Genomic DNA, 21,935 nt, shown 5'->3' on the forward strand with positions numbered 1-21,935 from the left:
TAATGACTTATTGAGAAACGTTTCTGAAATTTTCAATCAGAAGTGAACAATCTTTTATTGCATTGATTTGAAACTAGCGATGTAGAATAATCGTTTTTAGGGGTTCAACAGTAGTAGAAGCTATAAACTAAGAACAAAAGCTTTTAACAAAAGATAGTGTTTCTTCTTGTGTGAATCATAATCCAGCTAGTGTTGTGGCTAAACCAGATTCAGACATCCTAAGTTTTTCTTCATCGTCATCATCAGCAGGAAAATAGCAGAGTCTTTGCTTCAATCGAAACTGGAACTAGATCTTGAGGTGTACTCAGCCACAAGCTTAGAAAAAGAGGAAGACTTATCCTCCAGTAATCTCACTGGCGTATCATACTCCTCAATGATCCCTGCAAATAGAACACAACAAGACATTTCTCAATGTTTCATATGCACACAAGTTCCATCGAATGAATTTGAGATTTTTTTCAGACAAACCATTGCTTAGAAGCAGAACCATGTCGCTGTCAATAACTGAAGATATCCTGTGTGCAATGGTTATCACTGTACAGTCTGAGAAGTGTTCTCTTAGCGTTTTCTGAATCAGATTGTCAGTTGCAGTGTCAACAGAAGCAGTGGCTTCATCAAGCACCAAGATTTTGCTTCTCTTGAGAAGAACTCTCCCGAGACACACTAGTTGTCTCTGACCCATACTCCAATTGTCTCCATTCTCGCTCACACTGGAATCGAGCTTTTGCTCTTTTTTCCTCACCTCGTCTCCTAGTTGGCACTTGTCAAGAGCCTAAAACACCGCGCAAACATTAGCCAAGACTGAACATTGTTTAAACTAGTTAAAGAAAGAAGAACGTGCGACTTTCAGAGATTTAAACCGACGCACCTCCCAGATTTGATCATCTGTGTACTCTTCAAGAGGGTCCAAGTTACTTCTCATTGTTCCTTCAAACATGGTTGGATCTTGGGGTATGATGCTTAGTCTTAAACGCAAGTCATGCAACCCAATGGTCAAAATATTCACTCCATCAATCCTGATTTCTCCAGCTGAAGGTTCTACAATGCGGAAAAGAGTTTGTATCAAAGTCGATTTCCCGCTTCCTGTCCTTCCAACAATTCCTGTTCTTAAACCTCCTTTGAATGTGCATGTTATTCCTCGCAACACAAGAGGCATATGTGGAGCATATCGGACCTAACAATGTGTCCAAATATTCCAAACGGTCAAGGTATAATATAAAACAAGTGCGAGCTCTATATCACAAACTTTGATAGGAGTAAAGTATAATAGATATGGATACCTGAAGATCACGGATTTCAACTTCACCACGTGAAGGCCATGATTGCTCAGGTCGGTTTGATTCTATCACAAGAGGTGGTTCACTGGGAACACTTGCATATTGAAGAATCCTCTCTACCGATATGATTTTGTTCTCAAGATTACAGAGAGTCCAAATCAGCCAAGCTTGCAGAGTATTCAAACTGAGTCCATAAGTCACGGCTAATCCCGCGAGACTTGGATCAATCACTCCAGTAGGTATGGAGACCAAGAAAACCAATGAAAAGACAAATGTAAGTGATGACAACATATCAAGGCGAAAGCAAAGCCATTCCATTGCTCCAGCTGTATAGAATTTGGGCCTAGAGTAACCATCACTTAGCCTCATGTTGTCAGAACGGAATCTAAATTCTTGGCTGAAACTCCTAATGGTTGTCGCCCCTGAAATCGTTTCAGAAAAATGCTGAATTAGAGGAGCTTTGCATACTCCAACTAACCGCGAAAGTTCTCGTGCTGCAGCTATGTAATACCGCTGCAAAGTTGAAAGCTTTTTGTCACAACTTCATCACTTAAATAAACTTGACTTAATTTTGTCAGAATCAACAACTCTTATGGAAGACTAAATTGTAAAGTTTATTGAAAAGTACCTGATACCATATGGAGGCAGCAACCACAGGGATGAAGACGAGAAAAACCAGCCAAGAAACTTGAGACATTACTCCAATGATTCCAATAAGCTGAATCACTGTGATAGCAACTGATCCAAATTGATACGGTAGTTCCAAATCTACTGCGGATTGGTCGGTAGAAGCCTATACAAGGAAAAAATGGAACACAATGATTACCAAATAGATATATATATGGAAATCCTCAAATAAGGATAGTGGCCAGCGACGTACTCTACTCATGATTCTTCCACTTGGAGTGGAATCAAAGAAAGACATAGGAGAACGGAATATGCAGTGATGCATTTTATGAAACAGTTCAGTAGCAGTCTTGTAACCAGCAGTGACAAGAAGCGTGGCTCTAAGAAGAATGCAGAGGGAACTTCCAAAGGCCAAAGCCACATACACAATCATTAACGTGGAAAGTTTCACAGGAGCTTGCACATCCTCAGAAACAGGAGTAGCCCAAGCCATCCAGTAGTTGCTTCCAATCTGTAGAAGCTGAAAGAGAACTTGCCCCAACAATATGAAAGGCACAAGAGCTCCTCCATATGCCAGTGTGATATATTTCCAGTACACATCCAAAGCGACACTACCTTTCTCCCTCTCTTCCTCTTGAATAATTTGTCTTTGGGGCTCCACAGATTCTAATTTATCATTCTTCAGATCCTGACTTTCTAGTTTCTCATCAACAGCGATAGCATCTTTCACAATTACATTTTCTTGGCCTAAAGCTGATTTCTCAGAAACAGAATTGGCATCAACAGAATCAACTACTGCAAGAGCCTCCTGATGCGCACCTATAAGCTCCATGAAATCAGTTCCAGAGTTGAGGATATCATTGTATTTTCCAGCTTGGCTGATTCTCCCATCTTTCATGACCTGAGGCATAAGAAAACCGATTTTGGATGATTTCATATTCTCAGTGATACAAAATATAGACTATATAAGAAGATAAAAGATAGTAAACTATTCACATACCAGTATAAGATCAGCAGCAGGTAAGAACTCAACTTGATGAGTAACATATATAACCGATTTGGAACACAAAAGCCCCAGTAGAACTTCCTGAAATAAGTATGAGAATGAAAATCAATTTGATACATGATTGTTTAGAGAAGGAGACATCACAATCACACTAATGGCTAAGAGAGAAGATTGTACCTTAAAGAGATGTGACCCTGTGTGTGCATCCACAGCGCTAAAAGGATCATCGAACAGATAGATATCAGCATCTTGGTAGAGAGCACGTGCAATCTGTATCCTTTGCTTTTGCCCACCACTCAAATTAATGCCGCGTTCTCCAATAACGGTCTGATCACCGAATGAAAGTATCTCCAGATCCTTACTCAACGAACATGCTTCAAGCACCTTATCATATCGTTCTCTTTCCATAGGTTTGCCAAACAAGATGTTATCCTCAATTTTACCACTCTGAATCCAAGGAGATTGCGCAACATACGCTTTTGTCCCACAAACCTTAAGACTTCCAGATACCTTGGGTACTTCTCCTAGTAAAGATGAAAGTAAGCTCGATTTCCCAGAGCCAACGGTACCACAAACTGCAACCTTCATCCCAGGAAAGACCTTGAAATTTATGTCTTTGAGAGTCGGGTTAGAGGATGAGACATCCCAAGATAAAGTGCTGTTGATCACTTCTACTGCCACGTCTGAACTTCCCTTAGGAAGCCTCTCTACAATGTCAGGCTGCAAATTGTCCAGGCAAAGGTAGGATGCAAGTCTATCAAGAGAGACTTTAGTCTGCACAATCATGGAGATAGTGTCGGGAAGATTGTAGATCGGCTCTTGTAGAATCCTGAAGGTTGCAAGTGCAGAGAGTATCTTTCCTGATTCAAGGGGGATTCCAAGAAGTATACAAGCACCAAAAGTGGAGACTGACACCAGAGTAGGAGCCCCCCAGAAAACAAAACTAATAACAGCCGAGTTATACACATACTTTTTCAGCCATCCTTCCTCAGATTTCCGAAGATCAAAAATCTTGGAGAGAAACTTCATTTCCCATCCCTGAAGCTTGAGAATCCTCATGTTTCTTAAGATCTCAGATGTTGATTTCATCCGGCTATCCTTAGCTTCCATTAACTTCTCCTGAAACCTCTCTTGCATTCTCCCGAATGGAAAATTTATAAGCATTACTATAATGGTAGCAACTAAAGCCGCTATTGATGCTAGTCCAAGATTTCTATACAAGATCCACAGAGCTAGACCGACTTGTAACAAGACCATCCAGGGGTCATGCATGTACCAACTGAAATTACCAATCCTCTCCGCATCCACAGTCATGAAATTTATAATCTCCCCACTTGTGCGTCCTTGCTTTGACTGACATGAAAGGGTCAGACCCTTTTCATATATCATCGCAACCAAGGCTGATCTCATCCTAATACCAACCTTCTGTAGCCTAAAGAACCAATGTCTCTGTGAAAGGCACTCCACAATCTTAGCAGCAAAGAAAGTAATGACTAGCACATATCCTTCATGGTTATACTGCCTACGTCCATTAAGGTATTGCACGAAAGTATCAATGAGTGCTGGCCCAACATATGATGCAACCGTGTAGATGAAAGCAAAGAAGGCTGTCACTAGAATCTCCCACTGAGCCGTAAAATACAAGGCTTTTATAAGCTTGAACGTGGTAACGCCACTTCTCTCGCCCCCATCTGGTGATTCAAGCATACTCCGAAACTTAGGAGCTAACCCGACTACGCTGTCAGTATCATGAAGCTGCGGAACATCTTCTAGATCAAGGGTTTTCTTGTTTCCAATGTCTATTAATGGACTCATCCATGAGAAAGTCAAAAGACTGAGAATGCCAGCTCTCGAGTAAGGAGTAGCCTCACCACTCCCATTGGTTTTATTTAACTCAACGCTGTCATCACCACCAACACGAGAATCACCACCGTTCAACAGAGGCTCTTCCAAAACTCCATTGCTGTTGCTTCTATCTTTCTTGAGGACAGCCACGTAACCGAGAAACACAGCAGCAATAAAAGCGACTATATCGAACACTAGAAGGTGAACAGGTACGGTTTCACGTCTCTCGTACATCACAAAATCTACCACAAGAGAGTAGCAAGAGACCACTAGATAGAAAACCAACCATAGCCTAAGTAAAAAGGGAGCCTTTTTATGCTCACAATCTCTGCAGCGATGCAAACAAATCGACAAAACCCCCCAAGAAACCATTCCCAAAAGAAACCCAAGGGAGGAAACTAGCTGTTCATTATCTAACCAGCCACTCTCGTACCAATAGAAACCACTCAACGACATCAACACGAGATTAAGCAGAGACAGAGCTAAACTACAAAACAGAGCTGACTTAAACCCAAAATCCCTCCTATCTTTCAAACTCTCCGTAACACCACTATCCCCCCTAATTTTCTTACGAACCCATGAGAAAAACAGGACCAGCAACAAAACCGAGTGTAAGAAACCAGAAAGCCATCTCAGGAAAAGAGGTTTCAGAAGGAAAGACCTAGAATCCAGAGGCAAAATAGATTCCGAAAACGAGAACAACATTGCTAACGTACCGCTACCCGTCGTGGAACCGAGAAAGTCCATGGCTTTGAGCTCTCTGTTCTCTCTCTCTATTCTCTCTGTTTTCCAATGATTTGAGAAAAAGGTTTGTAATTAAATAAATATGGAGGCGAGTTTTGGAGGAGGAGAATACTTATAGAAGGAGAGTGGAGTGATGATGGAGACAGTATATCTTGGAGAGCACGCTCACGAAGCCAAGAGGAAGAAGAAGGAGAAAGAGACAACGCTCCGTTCCTCTCCTCTCAAACCCCACCAGAGCACTTTGGTAACACTTTGTATTTTACCTCTTTCACGGGTCTTTGACAATCTATTTTTTCAATTCATTAAAATGTTGAAAAAAAAACAAACTTTGATTACTGTTTTTTAGCCAAAAAAGGATATTCTTTTAATATCTCTCTGTTTTTGTTACTATGTTTTTTTTCCTATTCTTAAGACGAGCTGATTTGTTGCCAAGTTATTGATACGAATTGATTTAATTGAATTTTGAAGAAGCAAAAATAAAAACAAAGTTGGCACCTACTAATAGTACCTTTAGAACTCTTGTTGTTTTATCCGTATTTTTCATTCTTCATATAATAATGTATTTTTCTTCTACACCTCTCCAAGTATTTTGAGTTGAAAAATTGTATTTTACTTCTATTTGATCTTCTCATTATATCAAAAATTGTATTTTGGAGCTGTTCAATTCGATTTAGTTGTTTTTGTATTAAAAAAGAAGAGAAAATCGATTTGTTAAGCTTTATTAAAAGAAATTTCTTTATTTTTATATGTCTCTCATTGCAGAAGATAGGGGATAGAACTCCTTTTTCTCCAAAGCAATTGCTGACTTTTCAACTAGTATCCTCCATGTCTCTCTGATGACGTACGAATTACCTTTAACTAAAGTTGTCTTCTTAGCTTGTGGTTGTAAATTTAAGATATTAGTACATATTATAAGCTTCAGTTTCACTTTATGTCACTTTTTTCTATCTCACATGAATCTGTTTTTCTTTTCTTTGTTGAAAATCTGACACACTAATACATTACATAGACGAACCTTACCAATATCCGTGCGTTAGATTTCCTTCGACTCGTTATTCAGTTTGATTCATATTCTACAAAACAAATCACAAATACTAAAAACAAATCTTCTCTAATCCACTCAAGAGGTGAACGTGAAACCATTTAACAAATGTATACATTTCTTTAACGTAATAAATAACAACGCATAACCCAACAACTAAGTTATCATATTTTTTGGGTTAAGATATTTTGGTAAATGGAAAAATAAACTACTATAAAGTTTGGAATATTTGGGAAGTTGTCACAGTGCAAAAATTTCTTGGGAAGGAAATCAAGAAGATTCATAGAGGATTGGGCTGCAAGGAAATGATAAGTCTCTGTATCTTGTCAGTCAACGGCTGTGTCCCACAACATCATTCTCATCTCATAATATTACTTTTTGTAACTATGATTTAATAATAATATGGTCCGCATTCAAATTCATATTCTAATAATCATGTTATCATTCCATTAGCCGTTAAGTCTATCACGATATTGGAGCCTTGTATGCATGTATGTGGTCATAGCTACTGGACTAGAAAGGCCAAGTCTACTTTTTTCTTTCTTTTGACAAGTCTTTGTCCATACTTTATTTTTCCACTTCAATTATGCCATTTTCATGGAAGTTTCATCAGCTTACAAAGTCAAGCACAAACGTCAGATCACAAATTACATAGAAACACGACAAAGGCTAGACGATAAACAAACTTGTTTGGTCCCATTTTTTTATGGATCTTTGATTCTATCAGCTTCTTTTGGATTTGGATTCAGAACTTGTTGTGTACTCTGCCACAAGCTTTGAGAATAATGACGACCTGTCTTCTAGCAATCTCGCCGGTGAATCATGTTCTTTGATAAGACCTGCATTTAGGATACATAAAACAGATTTAATATAAGTCTTCTAGTTATAAAAGCGTAAATAGAAGTGTATAATCAGATTCACAACCTTGGTCTAGGAGCAGGACCATATCGCTGTCTATCACAGAAGATATTCTATGTGCGATTGTTATCACTGTACAATCCGCAAAGTGGTGCCTCAGAGTCTCCTGGATCAGATTATCAGTAGCGGTATCGATAGAAGCTGTGGCTTCATCAAGAACCAGTAATTTGCTTCTCTTGAGCAAGACTCGTCCCAGGCACACCAATTGTCTCTGACCAACACTCCAGTTCTGTCCATTCTCACTAACTAAAATATAAGAGATTCATTTCATTAGATGTGATAACCAGATTCAAGATGACTCTTGTAAACAATAGTTTTATTAACACTAACCAGGGGAATCCAGCTTTAGTTCTTTCTTCCTTACTTCGTCCCCAAGTTGACAATTGTCGAGTGCCTGAAAAGAGGACGAGAAAATCGTGTGAGAACCTTCCTTTTGTTATCTGCAGAAACATGGAAAGAAACAAGAGCCAACAAACCTCCCAGATTTGGTCATCAGTGTATTCCTCAAGAGGGTCCAAGTTACTACGAATCGTGCCTTCAAACATGGTTGGATCTTGAGGTATGATACTTAGTCTAGAACGAAGGTCATGCAGCCCAATGGACAAGATGTTTATCCCATCTATCCTGATTTCTCCCGCTGCAGGTTCCACAATCCTAAAAAGGGTTTGAATTAGAGTGGATTTGCCACATCCTGTTCTTCCAACGATTCCGGTTTTCAGGCCTCCTGGAAAAGTGCATGTCAGTCCATGCAGCACCATGGGCAAATGTGGCCCATATCGTACTTGCAGATTACAGATAGTAATCTCTCCACGAGAAGGCCATGATTTCTCAGGCCGAGTTGTTTCAATCACAAGAGGTGGTTCACTGGGGATGTTTGTGTATTGAAGCATTCTCTCCACAGATATCATTTTGTTCTCGAGATCACAAAGCGTCCATATTAAAGTTGCTTGCAGGGTATTTAGATTGAGTGCATATGTAATCGCCAGTCCTGCTAAGCCTTTAAGAAGCAAAATACCGAGAAAGGCGTGGGAGATTTTTAGTTGTGCATCTGCACCAAAACAAAATCAATAATAAAAAGGGGTGGTGACTCACTTGGATTAATGACTCCTTCAGGGGCAGAAACTAAGATAACAAGTGAAGAAGCGAATGCGAAAGTGGATAAAAGTTCAAGGCGGAAGCAGAGCCATTCCATTGCACCGGTCGAATGGAACTTCAGCCGTGAATAACAATCACTAAGTCTCATGATGTCACCACGGAACCTTGGTTCTTGATCAAAACTCCTGATAGTTGTTATCCCTGAAAGTGTTTCAGAAAAATGATGTACCACAGGAGATCTGCTTATTCCAGCTAATCTTGCGAGTTCTCGAGCTGCGGATATGTAATATTGCTGCGTCCATAGATTAAATTAACAAGTGTGAGAACCACAAAAGCATTAGTATGTTTCATACTATTAAGTAAGATGCTAAAAGTTAATTTGTGACTTATGTATTATGAAAATTACCCGGTACCAGGCACATGCAGCGACGACAGGGATGAAGACAATAAGGACCTGCCAAGCAACCTGTACTATCACTCCGATAATCCCCAAAATGTTAATAGCTGCGATAGCAACATATGCAAATTGACCGGGTAATCTCAAATCTGCGACACTTTGGTCTGTAGAAGCCTAAACCAAAATTGAAAACAGAGTAATCAGGTAAAAGACGTCGTGTAGGATTTATTTTTAATATGGCCACTTTGAATTTTGAGTAACCAAACATTTGGAGTTACTTACTCTATTCAAAATTCGCCCCATTGGGGTGGCATCAAAGAATGACATGGAGGCACGGAAAATGCGGAGATGCATTTGGGTGAAGAGTTCAGTAGCCATCTTGAAACCAGTCATCGCAACCAGCAAAGCTCTGATGAGTATGCAGAAGGAGCTTGCGACCGCTAGAAGTACATAGACTAGAATCAATGTGAAGCCGCTCACTGGAGGTTCCACGTCCTTGGAAACAGGAGTCACCCAGGTCATCCAATAATTGCTCCCAATGCTCAGAAGCTGAAAGAGAACCTGTACCACCAATATTAAAGGAATAACTGCTCCTCCGTATGCTAGTGCCATGTATTTTTTGTACACAGTGAACCCAACTTTTCCCTTCTCCCTTTCCTCTTCTTGAACTAGTTGTCCGCTTGGCTTGTTATCCGAACCATTCTCTTGTTTTTCTTTATGATGGAGTACTTCGTTTTCTTTGTCCGTAGTTGATTTTTCAGAAGCATAGCCTGTTTCACATGAATCAATTGTTGCTAAGGCTTCAGTGTGAGCTCCTACAAGTTCCATGAAATCTGTTCCTGAATCGAGAATCTCATGGTATTTCCCCGCTTGTGTTATCTTGCCATCTTTCATGACCTACAAAAATTAATTCTAAATATATAAACATGTGATTAGAAGATGCATCGGAAAGATAGTAAGGGATAAGTCACAAACCAATATAAGATCAGCTTCAGGCAAGAATTCAACTTGATGAGTGACATATATGACTGTCTTGTGTCTCAGAAGCCCCAGCAGAACTTCCTATTTTAAAAGAACAATGAGAGATCATATCAAATATCAGAAGCCAGTACAAAGTATATTGTACGATTTTTTATGTACATGAAGATAATCAGAAAGAAAGGGAGCATTATACCTTAAAGAGATGTGATCCAGTATGAGCGTCTACTGCACTAAAAGGGTCATCAAACAGATAAATATCTGCGTCTTGGTAGAGAGCACGGGCGATTTGTATACGCTGCTTCTGCCCACCGCTTAAATTGATACCCCTTTCCCCAATAACTGTCTGGTCATGGAACGGAAGTATCTCCAAGTCTTTATTTAAAGAACATGCTTCAAGCACCCTATCGTACCACTCTCTTTCCATTGGCTTACCAAACAGAATGTTCTCTTCGACTTTGCCGCTTTGGATCCAAGGTGATTGTGCAATGTATGCCTTTCTTCCACAAACTTTAAGATTTCCAGATATTTTGGGAACTTCACCCAGTATGGATGAGAGTAGGCTTGATTTCCCCGAGCCAACAGTACCACAAATAGCTACATTCATGCCCTGAGAAACTTTGAAATTCATGTCTCTCAATGTCGGGATTGGGGAAGAGTCATCCCAGGAGAAAGTACCATTACTGATTTCCACAGCCATTTCTGAACTTCCACTAGGAAGCCTCCCCACAACATCTTGCTGCAAGTCATCTAGACAGAGAAAAGATGCAATCCTATTAAGAGATACCTTAGTTTGAACAATCATTGAGATTGTTTCGGGAAGTTTGTAGATTGGGCCTTGCAGAATCCGGAAAGTTGCAAGAGCCGCCAGTATCTTCCCTGATTCAAGAGGAATTTTCAGCAATAAACATGCGCCAAAAGCTGTTGCAGATATGAAAGAAGGTGCCGCCCACAAAACAGAGTTGATAGCGGACGAATTGTACACAAACTTTTTTAGCCAGCCTGCTTCAATATGTCTAAGTTCAAGGATCTTAGAAAGAAACTTCATCTCCCATCCCTGAAGTTTGAGAATCTTCATGTTCAGTAAGACCTCCGATGTTTTCTTCATTCTGTTGTCTTTGGACTTCATCAAACTGCTCTGAAACTTCTCTTCCAACTTTGCAAAGGGATAATTTGCCAGCATAACTAAAATAGTTGCAGGAAAAGCTGCAATTGATCCTAATCCGAGGCTTTTATACAAGATCCATAAGGCCAAACTAACTTGTAAAACAAGTATCCATGGATCATGCATAAACCAACTAAAAGCACTGATCCTGTCAGCATCTACTGCCATGAGGTTTATAATCTCGCCACTAGTGTGTCCTTGCTTCGAATGACATGGAAGGGTCAACCCCTTTTCATAGATCATCGAAACCAGGACCGATCTCATCCCAAGCCCAGCTTTTTGCCCCCTAAAGAACCACTGCCTCTGTGTTTGGCATTCCACAAGCTTAGCAACAAAGAAAGTTGTCACTAACACATAACCTTGGTTCTTATATTGTCTGTTACCATTCAGGTACTGAACGAAATTATCCATGAGATATGGTGCAACGTAGCAAGACACCGTGTAGACAAAAGCAAGCAGAGCTGACAAAACAATATCTCGCCACACTGAGAGGAAGAGAGCCTTGATTAGCTTAAATGTGGTGATCCTTCTTTCACCATCGTCCCATTCAAGCTTACTCCTAAATATCCAAAATAGGCTCTCAGTTGTGTCACTACGGTCAAGTTGAGGAACATCCTTGATGTCTATGATTTTCTCATTTCCTAAGGTAATCAAAGGGCTCATCCAGGAGAAACTCATGCGGCTTAGAATCCCAGCTTTTGAAAAAGGTGCAGTGACCTCTTCATTATCACTAGATTCAGCACTGCTCAAGAGTGGTTCTTTGAGAAGGTCGATCCTTTCACCTTCTCCTTTCTTCCACAAGCACGAACAACAGAGAAACAAGCCAGCGCAGACGCCCACCAAATCAGAAATTACAAAGTGAACTGACACCATTTCTTGCTTCTTGTATAGAACAAAGTCTACCACAAGATGGTAGCAAGAAACCACGAAAAAGAAAACCCACCAAACTCTAAGCAAAAATAGTACTTTTTGCTCACAAGAATTAGTGTATCGACCAAACAGGTAAACAGAGATGGAACCCCAAGTAAGGGCAGCCAACAGAAGATCTAAGAAAGGCCAACCATTTGTATGCCAGTGAAGGCAACTTAGCAACGAAAGCACAGAATAAAACACAGATAATGAGACACAACAAATAAGAACCAGTTTATTATACGAGAAAGATATGTGTTTAAACTCTTCATTCATGATAGCATCAGTATCTTCACAAGCTACTCTCTTTTTGAAAAGCCATGAACCAAAAAGAATTAGCAACAACACCAGATTCAAGAAAAACGAAAGTACCGAAAGGTAGATGGGCTGGAGGAGAAGAGAATCGATAGGATTTTCCATCAGGAACTGAGTGTTGACCAAAATGTTCACTCTGAGGACAAGATATATCTATATATATATAGGCTACTGAGTCAATAAATAATATTACTTTCGCAGACCACCAAGACAAAAGAACAAAAGAGAAAATTATATATATATACGATGACGCCGTAACCATTAACCAACAAAACATGAAGAGTTTAATAATGTTAAAAGACTCCCTTCTGAAACTCCACTGATGCAAACAGTGGACCATTCTGAGAACATAGACAGATGTGTAGAAGCAGATCCATCAAAATTTTGAGTTAGAAAAATCACAAACATGTTGTAACAGAAACAGATGATACTTACTGATGGTAACAATATACGTACCCCTGAGTGCTGGCAAATGGTAAATTCTTCATTTTTCCCACCAAATAGATCACAGCAACCAGCTCACTTTGACAATACGGTCAGGCGGTGAATCTAATTTCTCACCTTAAGATGGAAAAGAGTTTCATCGTGAAGTTCCCTGAGATCCTAAAATGTCATGCCTGTGATTTAAAAAAAATTGTAAAAGAGAGAAATAGAGACCAAAACGTGTTGTAAACTGATAATGTAATTCGTTCCTCATCAGAGAGAAAACAAACAAATACTATTTCTTACAAATTATTACTGTTTTCTTTCTGAAACAAACACGACAAGGCAAGATTATTAATTTTATTATAACTAGTTTGTTTTCATTGAACTTCTTTTGAATCTTGAATCCGAACTTGCTGTGTACTCTGCCACAAGCTTTGAAAATGACGAGGACTTGTCTTCCAGCAATCTCGCCGGTGAATCGTGTTCTTCTATTAACCCTGCATTTTTAGATACATAACCAATCTTCATCTAAGCCTTCCTTCTGATAGAACAAACGTATTAAAAAAGTGTATGATCATTACCTTGGTCTAGGAGCAGTACCATATCACTGTCTATAACAGATGATATTCTGTGTGCGATTGTTATTACTGTACAGCCCGAGAAATGTTGTCTCAGTGTTTCCTGTATCAGAGTATCAGTCGCTGTATCTACAGAAGCTGTGGCTTCATCAAGAATCAATACTTTGCTTCTCTTTAGCAAGACTCGTCCAAGACACACCAGTTGTCTCTGACCAACACTCCAGTTCTGTCCATTCTCACTTACTGCAATATTAGAGATTCCTTTCATTAGATGTGTTTTAACAGATTCGAGATGACTCTTGTCGACTATAGTTTTAGCCGTACTAACCAGGGGAATCTAGCTTTAGTTCTTTCTTCCTTATTTCATCCCCAAGTTGACACTTGTCGAGTGCCTGAAATCAGAGCAACAAAAATCGTGTGAGAACCTTCCTTTTTCTATCTGCAGAAACATTGAAAGAAACAAGAGCCAACTAACCTCCCAGATTTGGTCATCAGCGTATTCCTCAAGAGGGTCCAAGTTACTGCGAACCGTGCCTTCAAACATGGTTGGTTCTTGAGGTATGATACTTAGTCTGGAACGCAGGTCATGCAGCCCAATGGTCAAGATGTTTATTCCATCTATCCTGATTTCTCCAGCTGCAGGTTCCACAATCCTAAAAAGGGTTTGAATTAGAGTGGATTTGCCACATCCTGTTCTTCCAACGATTCCCGTTTTCAGGCCTCCTCGAAAAGTGCATGTCAGCCCACGCAGCACCATAGGCAGATGTGGCCCATATCGTACTTGCAGATTACAGATAGTAATCTCTCCGCGACAGGGCCAAGATTTCTCAGGCCTAGTTGATTCAATAACGAGAGATGGTTCACTGGGGATGTCTATGTATTGAAGCATTCTCTCCACGGATATCATTTTGTTCTCAAGATCGCAAAGTGTCCATATTAAAGTTGCTTGCAGGCTATTTAGATTGAGTGCATATGTAACCGCCAATCCTGCAAAGCCTTTAAGAAGCAAAATACCAAGAACGACCCGGAAGATTTTTAGTCTTGAAAGTAAACAATAACAAATACAATGATTAAAGGGCGGTGACCTACTTGGATTAATGACTCCTTCAGGCACAGAAACTAAGATAACAAGCGAAAGCGCAAATGCCACAGTGGATAAGAGATCAAGACGGAAGCAGAGCCACTCCATTGCAGAAATGGCATGGAACCTCAGCCGAGAATAACAATCGTTAAGTCTCATGATATCAGTGCGGAATCTTGGTTCTTGATCAAAGCTCCTTATAGTTGTTATCCCTGAAAGTGTTTCAGAAAAATGCTGCACCAAAGGCGATCTGCTTATTCCAGATAATCTTGCTAGTTCCCGAGCCGCAGATATGTAATATTGCTGCATACATACATTAAATCAATATCAAGACTAAAGTGAGAACTTCAAGAAAGTTAGTATGTGTAGTATCAATGATTGCATTAAGTCTCCTAGATTATCTTATCGTGATTTCCATGAGCTATACAAGACAAAGGTATGAAGCTAAGCTTTAATCTAAGTTTGTCAGTGTTATGAAGAATACCCGATACCAGGTGCATGCAGCGATGACAGGGATGAAGACGATAAGGACCTGCCAAGCAACCTGTCCCATCACTCCAATAATCCCCAAGATGTTTACAGCAGCAATTGCAAGATTTGAAAATTGACTTGGTAATCTCAAATCCACGGCACTTTGGTCTGTAGAAGCCTAAATCAGGATTGAAACCACAGTGGTTAGATTAAGAGTTTGCAGGATCAGTTTTGGAATTGCCAGTACAAGTCGAGTAAGTAAAGATAGATGGTTCTTACTCTATTCAAAATTCGGCCAATTGGGGTGGCATCAAAGAATGACATGGAGGCACGAAAAATGCGAAAATGCATTTGATTGAAGAGTTCAGTAGCTATCTTGAAACCAGTCATCGCGGACAGCATTGCTCTGACAAGTATACAGAAGGAGCTCGCAGTGGCTAGAAATACATAGACTAGAATCAATGTAGAGCCACTCACTAGAGGTTTCACATCCTTAGAAACAGGAGTTACCCAAGCCATCCAATAGTTGCTCCCGATGTTTAGAACCTGAAAGAGAATCTGTACAACCAATATAATAGGCACAAGTGCTCCTCCATACGCCAATTTCATATACTTTTGGTATACAGTGAACCCAACTTTGCCTTTCTCCCGCTCTTCTTCTTGAACTAGTTGTCCTTTCGGGCTAGGCAAATCTTCCTCTTGTTTTTCTTCATCGTTGGAAACTTTGCTTTCTTTGCTTGTTGTTGATTGTGCTGAAGCAGATCCTTTTTCATATGAATCAACTGCAGCTAAGGCATCAGTGTGAGCTCCTACAAGTTCCATGAAATCTGTTCCTGATTCAAGAATTTCATTGTACTTCCCTGCTTGCGTGATCCTCCCATCTTTCATGACCTACAAAAATGATTATCTGATATAATAAATATGTAATTAGATAACGCATTGGAAAGATGGTAGAGCGAAGAAGCCCAAACCAGTATAAGATCAGCTTCAGGCAGGAATTCAAGTTGATGAGTGACATATATGACTGTCTTGTTTCTCAGAAGCCCCAGCAGGACTTCCTGTAACAGAAACGATAAGCGTAAGAGATCATATCAATATGCATAGCAGAAGCCAGCAAAAAGTAAAAGGTAAGAGTCTATATACTTCAAGTCAAGATAATCAGAAAAAGGGAAAATGATTATTACCTTGAAGAGATGTGATCCAGTATGAGCGTCTACTGCACTAAAAGGGTCATCAAACAGATAGATATCTGCGTCTTGGTAAAGAGCACGTGCAATCTGTATCCGTTGCTTCTGTCCACCGCTAAGATTGATACCCCTTTCTCCAATAACTGTCTGATCACGGAACGGAAATACCTCCAAGTCCTTATTCAAAGAACACGCTTCAAGCACCCTTTGGTACCATTCTCTTTGCATGGGCTTACCAAACAGAATGTTCTCTTCGACTTTGCCACTCTGGATCCAAGGCGACTGTGCAATGTATGCCTTTCTTCCACAAACCTTAAGATTTCCAGATATTTTGGGAACTTCACCTAGTATGGACGAGAGTAAGCTTGATTTCCCTGAACCAACAGTACCACATATAGCGATGTTCATCCCATGAGGGATTTTGAACCTTATGTCTTTCAGCGTCGGGATGGGTGAAGAGTCATCCCAAGAGAAAGCACCATTGCTGACTTCCACATCCATTTTTGAACTTCCACTAGGAAGTCTCTCCATACCATCTTGCTGCAAATCATCAAGGCAAAGAAAAGTTGCAATCCTATCAAGAGATACCTTTGTCTGAACAATCATGGAGATCGTATCAGGAAGTTTGTATATCGGAGTTTGCAGAATTCGAAAAGTTGCAAGAGCAGCTATTATCTTTCCCGATTCAAGAGGAATCTTCAGAAGCATACAAGCTCCAAAAGCTGTTGCAGAAACGAACGAAGGTGCAGCCCAGAGAACAGAGCTGATAGCCGCAGAGTTATACACGAATTTCTTAAGCCAGCCTGCTTCAATGCCTCTAAGGTCAAGAATCTTATGAAGGAACTTCATCTCCCATCCTTGAAGTTTAAGAATCCTCATGTTCAGTAAGGCCTCCGATGTTTTCTTCATCCTGTTATCTTTAGACTCCATTAAATTTCCCTGAAACTTCTCTTCCAACTTTGCCAAGGGAATATTTCCCAGCATAACTAAAAACGTTGCAGCAAAAGCTGCAATTGATCCTAGCCCAAGGCTTCTGTACAAGATCAATAACGCTAAACTGATTTGTAAGACAAGTATCCATGGATCATGCATATACCAACTAAAAGCACTGATTCTCTCAGCATCTACTGTCATGAGATTTATGATCTCACCACTGGTGTGTCCTTGCTTTGAATAACAGGGAAGGGTCAAGCCCTTTTCGTAGATCATTGAAACCAGGACTGATCTCATTCCAATCCCAGCTTTCTGCAACCTGAAATACCAATTCCTCCGCGCTTGGCATTCTACAAGCTTAGCAACAAAAAAAGTTGTCACTAAAACAACCCCTTGATTTGAATACTGTCGTTGACCGTTCAGGTACTGAACGAAAGTATCCATGAGATACGGTGCAACGTAGCAAGACACTGTATAGACAAAAGCAAACAGAGTTGACAATAGAATATCTCGCCACACTGAAAAGAAGAGTGCCTTAATAAGCTTATACGTGGTGATCCTTCTTTCACCATCGTCCCATTCAAGCTTACTCCTAAATATCCAAAATAGTTTCTCGGCTCTGTCACTATTGTCAACTTGAGGAACATCCTCGCTGTCTATAATTTTCTCGTTTCCTAAGACAATTAAAGGACTCATCCAAGAGAAACTCACATGGCTTAGAAACCCAGCGTTCGAAAAAGGTGTAACAACCTCATCATCTTCGGCCTTATCCAACTGCACACTAGTAGCCGCACTAGATTCAGCTCCATTCAAGAGGGGTTCTTCGAGTAATAAGTTGATCCTTTCACCTTGTCCTTGCTTCTGCAAACATGAATAGCAGAGAAACAACCCCACGCTTACGGCCAGTACATCAGACAATAAAAGGTGAACTGACACCAGTTCTTGCTTCTTGTATAGAGCAATGTCTACCAAAAGACGGTAGCAAGAAAACATAAAATACAAAACCCACCAGACTCTAAGCAAAATAGGAAACTTTTGATCATGAGAATAGGTAAATTGACTACGTATGTAGAAAGAGATGGCACCCCAAGAAAGGGCTGTAAATAAAAGATCTAAGAGAATCATCAGTTCGCTGCGATCCCAACCATTTTTATGCAGGTTGAAGCAACTTAACAGCAACAACACAGAATTCAAGGCAGACAAAGTCTCACAACATATAACGACCAGTTTATTGTATGTTAAAGACATATCCTTAAACCTCTCATTCGTGAAAGCATCACTATTTTCCCAACCCAACCTTTTCTTGTAAACACAGGAACCAAACATAACTAGCAACAAAAGAAGATTAAAGAAAATGGAGAACATTGGAAAATAATTGGACTCAAGGAGGAAAAAAACGATAGGATTGTCCATCGCGTAACTCTGTTTCATTAGGCAATGGATACGAGAATATTGTTCAAGACTATCACGATGGACAGTATATATAGAGAAGTCGTCAATAAATATATTATTTCGAAGACAAACTCTTGAGTGGGGAATAATTTATAATTCCTTGACGTCTCAACGTCTTCCCTTAGCTTTTTTAATGCTTCAAACCTCAATTCCCAGAAATTCAAATGAAATTTCTTTGAGAAAACATAATATTTTAAAAAGTTTCTCCGCAACAATCCAAAAAGATCGAGACGATTTCATGGAAAATACCACTCCTATCTAACCCCACCACTTTTTCTACAACAAGTTTTAACAGAAACAGATGACACTTACAGAAGAATAGGTAGAGTTCTAGTTGATTGTAGCAAGCAATCCTGGATCCTGACTAGTCTTGTTATAATTTCCTAGAAAGCTGTAGTAAGCAAAACAAAACTCAAGACAATAATGATGAATCTTCAGTTTCTTCCCAACAATCTGATCACAGAAATCATGGTTTAACCAAATAAGCACTTACATACTAAACATATCTTAAGTCTCTGCTAATCAGAAACCAACCACAGGAAACTCCACTAAACAGAGTTCAGAGTTTCCGAGTTTACTTTCCAATCCCATCTTAATCAGTGTTATCTTATGGAGAGACAAATGATCTGATTATGGAAACAGCATCATCGCATATCATATACTTCACCAGCTTCAATAACAGAAGAAGCCGAGAGAACAATGAAAAGCCATAAACAACAACAACAACCAAAAACAAAGACTTTTTCAAATTACATAATCCGACCACTCGGATATATGCGACGTCTGGTCCATAGTCAAACCAGGAATCTTGTCATGCGTTTTCGGATTATCTTTACCACCAAGCAACCTCGCCGGATTTCCAACAGCCGTCGTACGCGGCGGCACGTCTTTCAACACCACCGACCCCGCACCAATCTTAGCTCCTTCACCAATCGTGATATTCCCCAAAATACAAGTCCCAGCTCCAATCAAAACCCCATCGCCAATCTTCGGGTGCCTATCTCCACACTGTTTCCCCGTTCCTCCAAGCGTAACGTTATGGAGAATCGAAACATTGTTCCCCACAACCGCCGTCTCACCGATCACAATAGCCGTAGCATGGTCTAGCAAAATCCCGGTACCGATTTTAGCTCCAGGGTGGAAATCAACAGCGAAGGCTTCAGAGACTCTGTTCTGGATCAACAAAGCTAGGATTTTTCTGTCCTGAGTCCAAAGCTCATGAGCAATACGATGCGCTTGACAAGCGAGGAAGCCTTTAAAGTGAAGGAAACAATGAACGTAGCTTATACAAGCAGGATCTCTCTCCTTAACAGCTAAAAGATCTAGCTTGACAGATTCAACAATATCTGGGTTTCCTTGAAGAACACCAGAGAACAAATCGAAAAGCGTGTTGCTTGGAAGATTCAAATTGCTGAGTTTAACAGATAAAGTATTCGCCAACGCAGCTTCCAACGAACGCTGAGAAACAATCGAAGCGTGATAATAAGCGGAAACAATAGGTTCTTTGGCGATATCAGATTTAGCCTCTTCTCGGATTTTGGCCCAAACATCATCGACTTCAGCGTCGCGATCGAGATCTTCAAGCAAAGGACGAGTATGGAGGGTTTTGGTCTGGGTTCCATTGAAGGAAGATCGATCAGGATAACGGAAGTAGTTCATGTAACGAAAGCCAGATTCATCGTCGTGGTGTTTAGAAGAATCGCGAGGAGAAATCTGGGGTTTACCAGTGCGGCAGGTGTCGATGCACGCAGCCATAGGAGGAGGAGGAGGAGGAGAAGGAGGAGGAGATAAAGTATGGTGTTTGAATTTGGAGGAAACAAAAGAAGGAAGAAGGAAAGAGTGATGATTGATGTGTGGAGAAGATGAACGGAGCATATATAGGGACATTGTGAAGTGGCGGCGACTTGTGACCGGCAACATTTTTTTTTTTTCTCGGCCAAACAAAAAACGGAAGGATGTGAACAAATTTATGTATTTTGGAGATTGTTTCTCTCTCTGTCTTCTTCTTTAGATTTCTTTCCTTTTTGAATTCGATTCCTAATTTTTTTTGTATTAAAATTTTTTGACTGTGTGTGAACACTAGTGGCCACTAGGAGTGGAGAGACTGGGTGCCAAAAAAAGTTATGAATCTGTTGGTATTTTTATTGCAACTTATATAAGAAACTAGATAAGGTCAGGTGTAAGATGTAAATATAATTTTTTATCAATAATATTTAAATTTTGAATAGTAAAATAATAATTTATATATTGTTTTGATATATAATTTTGAATAGTAAAATAGTAGTTTTATGCATTTTATTTTATTATACTCATTCAATCTTATTGATGATATTTGAAGTCTAAATAGTAACATACACATTTTTTCTTTATTATAATTTAGTATTTAGAATAAAAAAACAAATTTTTATCTTACACATTCAATTTTGTAATACATTTTAACTATCTATTTCATAAAAAACTCGATTTTAATTCTACACACTTCATCTTACTTGATAATAATTTCATGTCAAAATAATATTTATATGAGATCAAATCTATATCTTAGTTAATATTAAAAATTATTAACAATTAACAAAACATAATTAATAATAATACAAATTTTGTTAATACCATATATATTAAAAATTTGACCAATAACATATATATATTTTTTTTGTTAATTATCCTTTTGGTTAAGAAAAATAAAATGTAATCTTTTTTAGATATAGTCATATGAATTAGTATATGTTAATAATGATTTATTTTTTAGTTATCTAATTCTTTAAGAAGAAAAAAGTTAATTGATTTCTTTTTTAGTATTTCTATTTTTTTTAAAAGAAAAAAGTTAATTATTTTCTTACACGTATCAACATCTGATCGATAGACTTGACACGTGGTATAATCGTATGAGTTAGTAACTTTGAAAACCATAATTTATATAATAAGATTTGTTTATATTTTCTTTGGGATTTAATTTAGAAAAATGTGTGTAATTTATTTTTGAAAAAAAATGGCATAGCAAATCGAATCATTGTTTTAATTCTCGTGCGATTGAATTAACAAAAATTAAAAGGACATATATGTCGACTGTCGTAATAAAGTAGCACTTGTTTGGTAAAAGAATTTTAAAAAACACATGTTTATTATCATTTTAAATTGTGGTCAGAGTTTTTGTGTACATCTTCTTTTCGGGAGTGAGGCTCATCTATCACATGTTCTTTTTTGTGACACCTACTTTTTTTTGGTTACCATCAACCCACTTTTTTGTTGTTCATTCTTTTTTGTATATACCAAAACAACAAACTATAACGACTAAAAAATAAAATTATCACAATGAAAAGAAAAAAAAGAATATATTATCACAATTCACTATGACGTGAATACGAGCAAGTGCAATCCCATACAAGTGAAATTTAATTTTAAATATTTCATTACCTTTGTTCAACACAAGAACTATATATTTCATTGCCACCTTCGAGATATATAAACCCTTTTTGTTAGACGTGTATA

The 21,935-nt window shown here is 39.0% G+C and overlaps 4 protein-coding genes and 1 non-coding gene across 10 annotated transcripts; all 5 read right to left on the reverse strand.

The window, feature by feature from the left end:
- Positions 1–21: 21 nt before the first annotated feature.
- On the reverse strand, positions 22–5,986 carry ABCC3 (multidrug resistance-associated protein 3). 5 transcript variants are annotated; one of them, NM_180244.1, is made up of 9 exons: positions 3,088–5,517; positions 2,905–2,991; positions 2,158–2,805; positions 1,906–2,070; positions 1,281–1,790; positions 961–1,174; positions 869–885; positions 469–772; positions 38–380 (listed from the first exon to the last, which is right to left on the reverse strand). In NM_180244.1, the coding sequence occupies exons 1-9, from the start codon at positions 5,500–5,502 to the stop codon at positions 271–273; spliced, it is 4,470 nt and encodes a 1,489-aa protein (NP_850575.1). In that variant the 5' UTR covers positions 5,503–5,517; the 3' UTR covers positions 38–270. The 5 variants fall into 5 exon arrangements, with proteins under 5 accessions (NP_187915.1, NP_001327928.1, NP_850575.1 ...); NM_112147.3 differs by having other exon boundaries at positions 22–380; positions 869–1,174; positions 3,088–5,986; NM_001338031.1 differs by having other exon boundaries at positions 22–772; positions 869–1,174; positions 3,088–5,986.
- A 1,076-nt stretch (positions 5,987–7,062) lies between these two features.
- Positions 7,063–12,513, reverse strand: ABCC6 (multidrug resistance-associated protein 8). The gene is made up of 9 exons (NM_112148.4): positions 10,126–12,513; positions 9,927–10,013; positions 9,234–9,848; positions 8,961–9,125; positions 8,552–8,846; positions 7,936–8,456; positions 7,790–7,853; positions 7,466–7,705; positions 7,063–7,380 (listed from the first exon to the last, which is right to left on the reverse strand). Exons 1-9 carry the CDS (start codon positions 12,421–12,423, stop codon positions 7,265–7,267), a joined length of 4,401 nt encoding a protein of 1,466 aa, NP_187916.3. The 5' UTR covers positions 12,424–12,513; the 3' UTR covers positions 7,063–7,264.
- Positions 12,514–12,538: 25 nt separating this feature from the next.
- On the reverse strand, positions 12,539–12,928 carry AT3G00310. The gene is made up of 2 exons (NR_143799.1): positions 12,775–12,928; positions 12,539–12,659 (listed from the first exon to the last, which is right to left on the reverse strand). It is a non-coding gene; the product is annotated as an uncharacterized misc_RNA (transcript).
- Positions 12,929–12,980: 52 nt separating this feature from the next.
- On the reverse strand, positions 12,981–18,782 carry ABCC7 (multidrug resistance-associated protein 7). Of its 2 annotated transcripts, NM_001338032.1 has the most exons (10): positions 18,759–18,782; positions 16,059–17,855; positions 15,846–15,932; positions 15,154–15,765; positions 14,888–15,052; positions 14,412–14,706; positions 13,798–14,318; positions 13,651–13,714; positions 13,326–13,565; positions 12,987–13,241 (listed from the first exon to the last, which is right to left on the reverse strand). In NM_001338032.1, the coding sequence occupies exons 2-10, from the start codon at positions 17,688–17,690 to the stop codon at positions 13,111–13,113; spliced, it is 3,747 nt and encodes a 1,248-aa protein (NP_001325667.1). In that variant the 5' UTR covers positions 17,691–17,855; positions 18,759–18,782; the 3' UTR covers positions 12,987–13,110. The 2 variants fall into 2 exon arrangements, with proteins under 2 accessions (NP_187917.3, NP_001325667.1); NM_112149.4 differs by having other exon boundaries at positions 12,981–13,241; positions 16,059–18,782.
- SERAT2;2 (serine acetyltransferase 2;2) lies at positions 18,651–20,554 on the reverse strand. The gene has a single exon (NM_112150.4). The coding sequence runs from the start codon at positions 20,364–20,366 to the stop codon at positions 19,191–19,193; it is 1,176 nt and encodes a 391-aa protein (NP_187918.1). The 5' UTR covers positions 20,367–20,554; the 3' UTR covers positions 18,651–19,190.
- Between the last annotated feature and the right edge of the window lie 1,381 nt (positions 20,555–21,935).

This window comes from Arabidopsis thaliana, chromosome 3, assembly GCF_000001735.4.
Source record: "Arabidopsis thaliana chromosome 3, partial sequence".
NCBI classification, from domain to species: Eukaryota; Viridiplantae; Streptophyta; class Magnoliopsida; order Brassicales; family Brassicaceae; genus Arabidopsis; species Arabidopsis thaliana.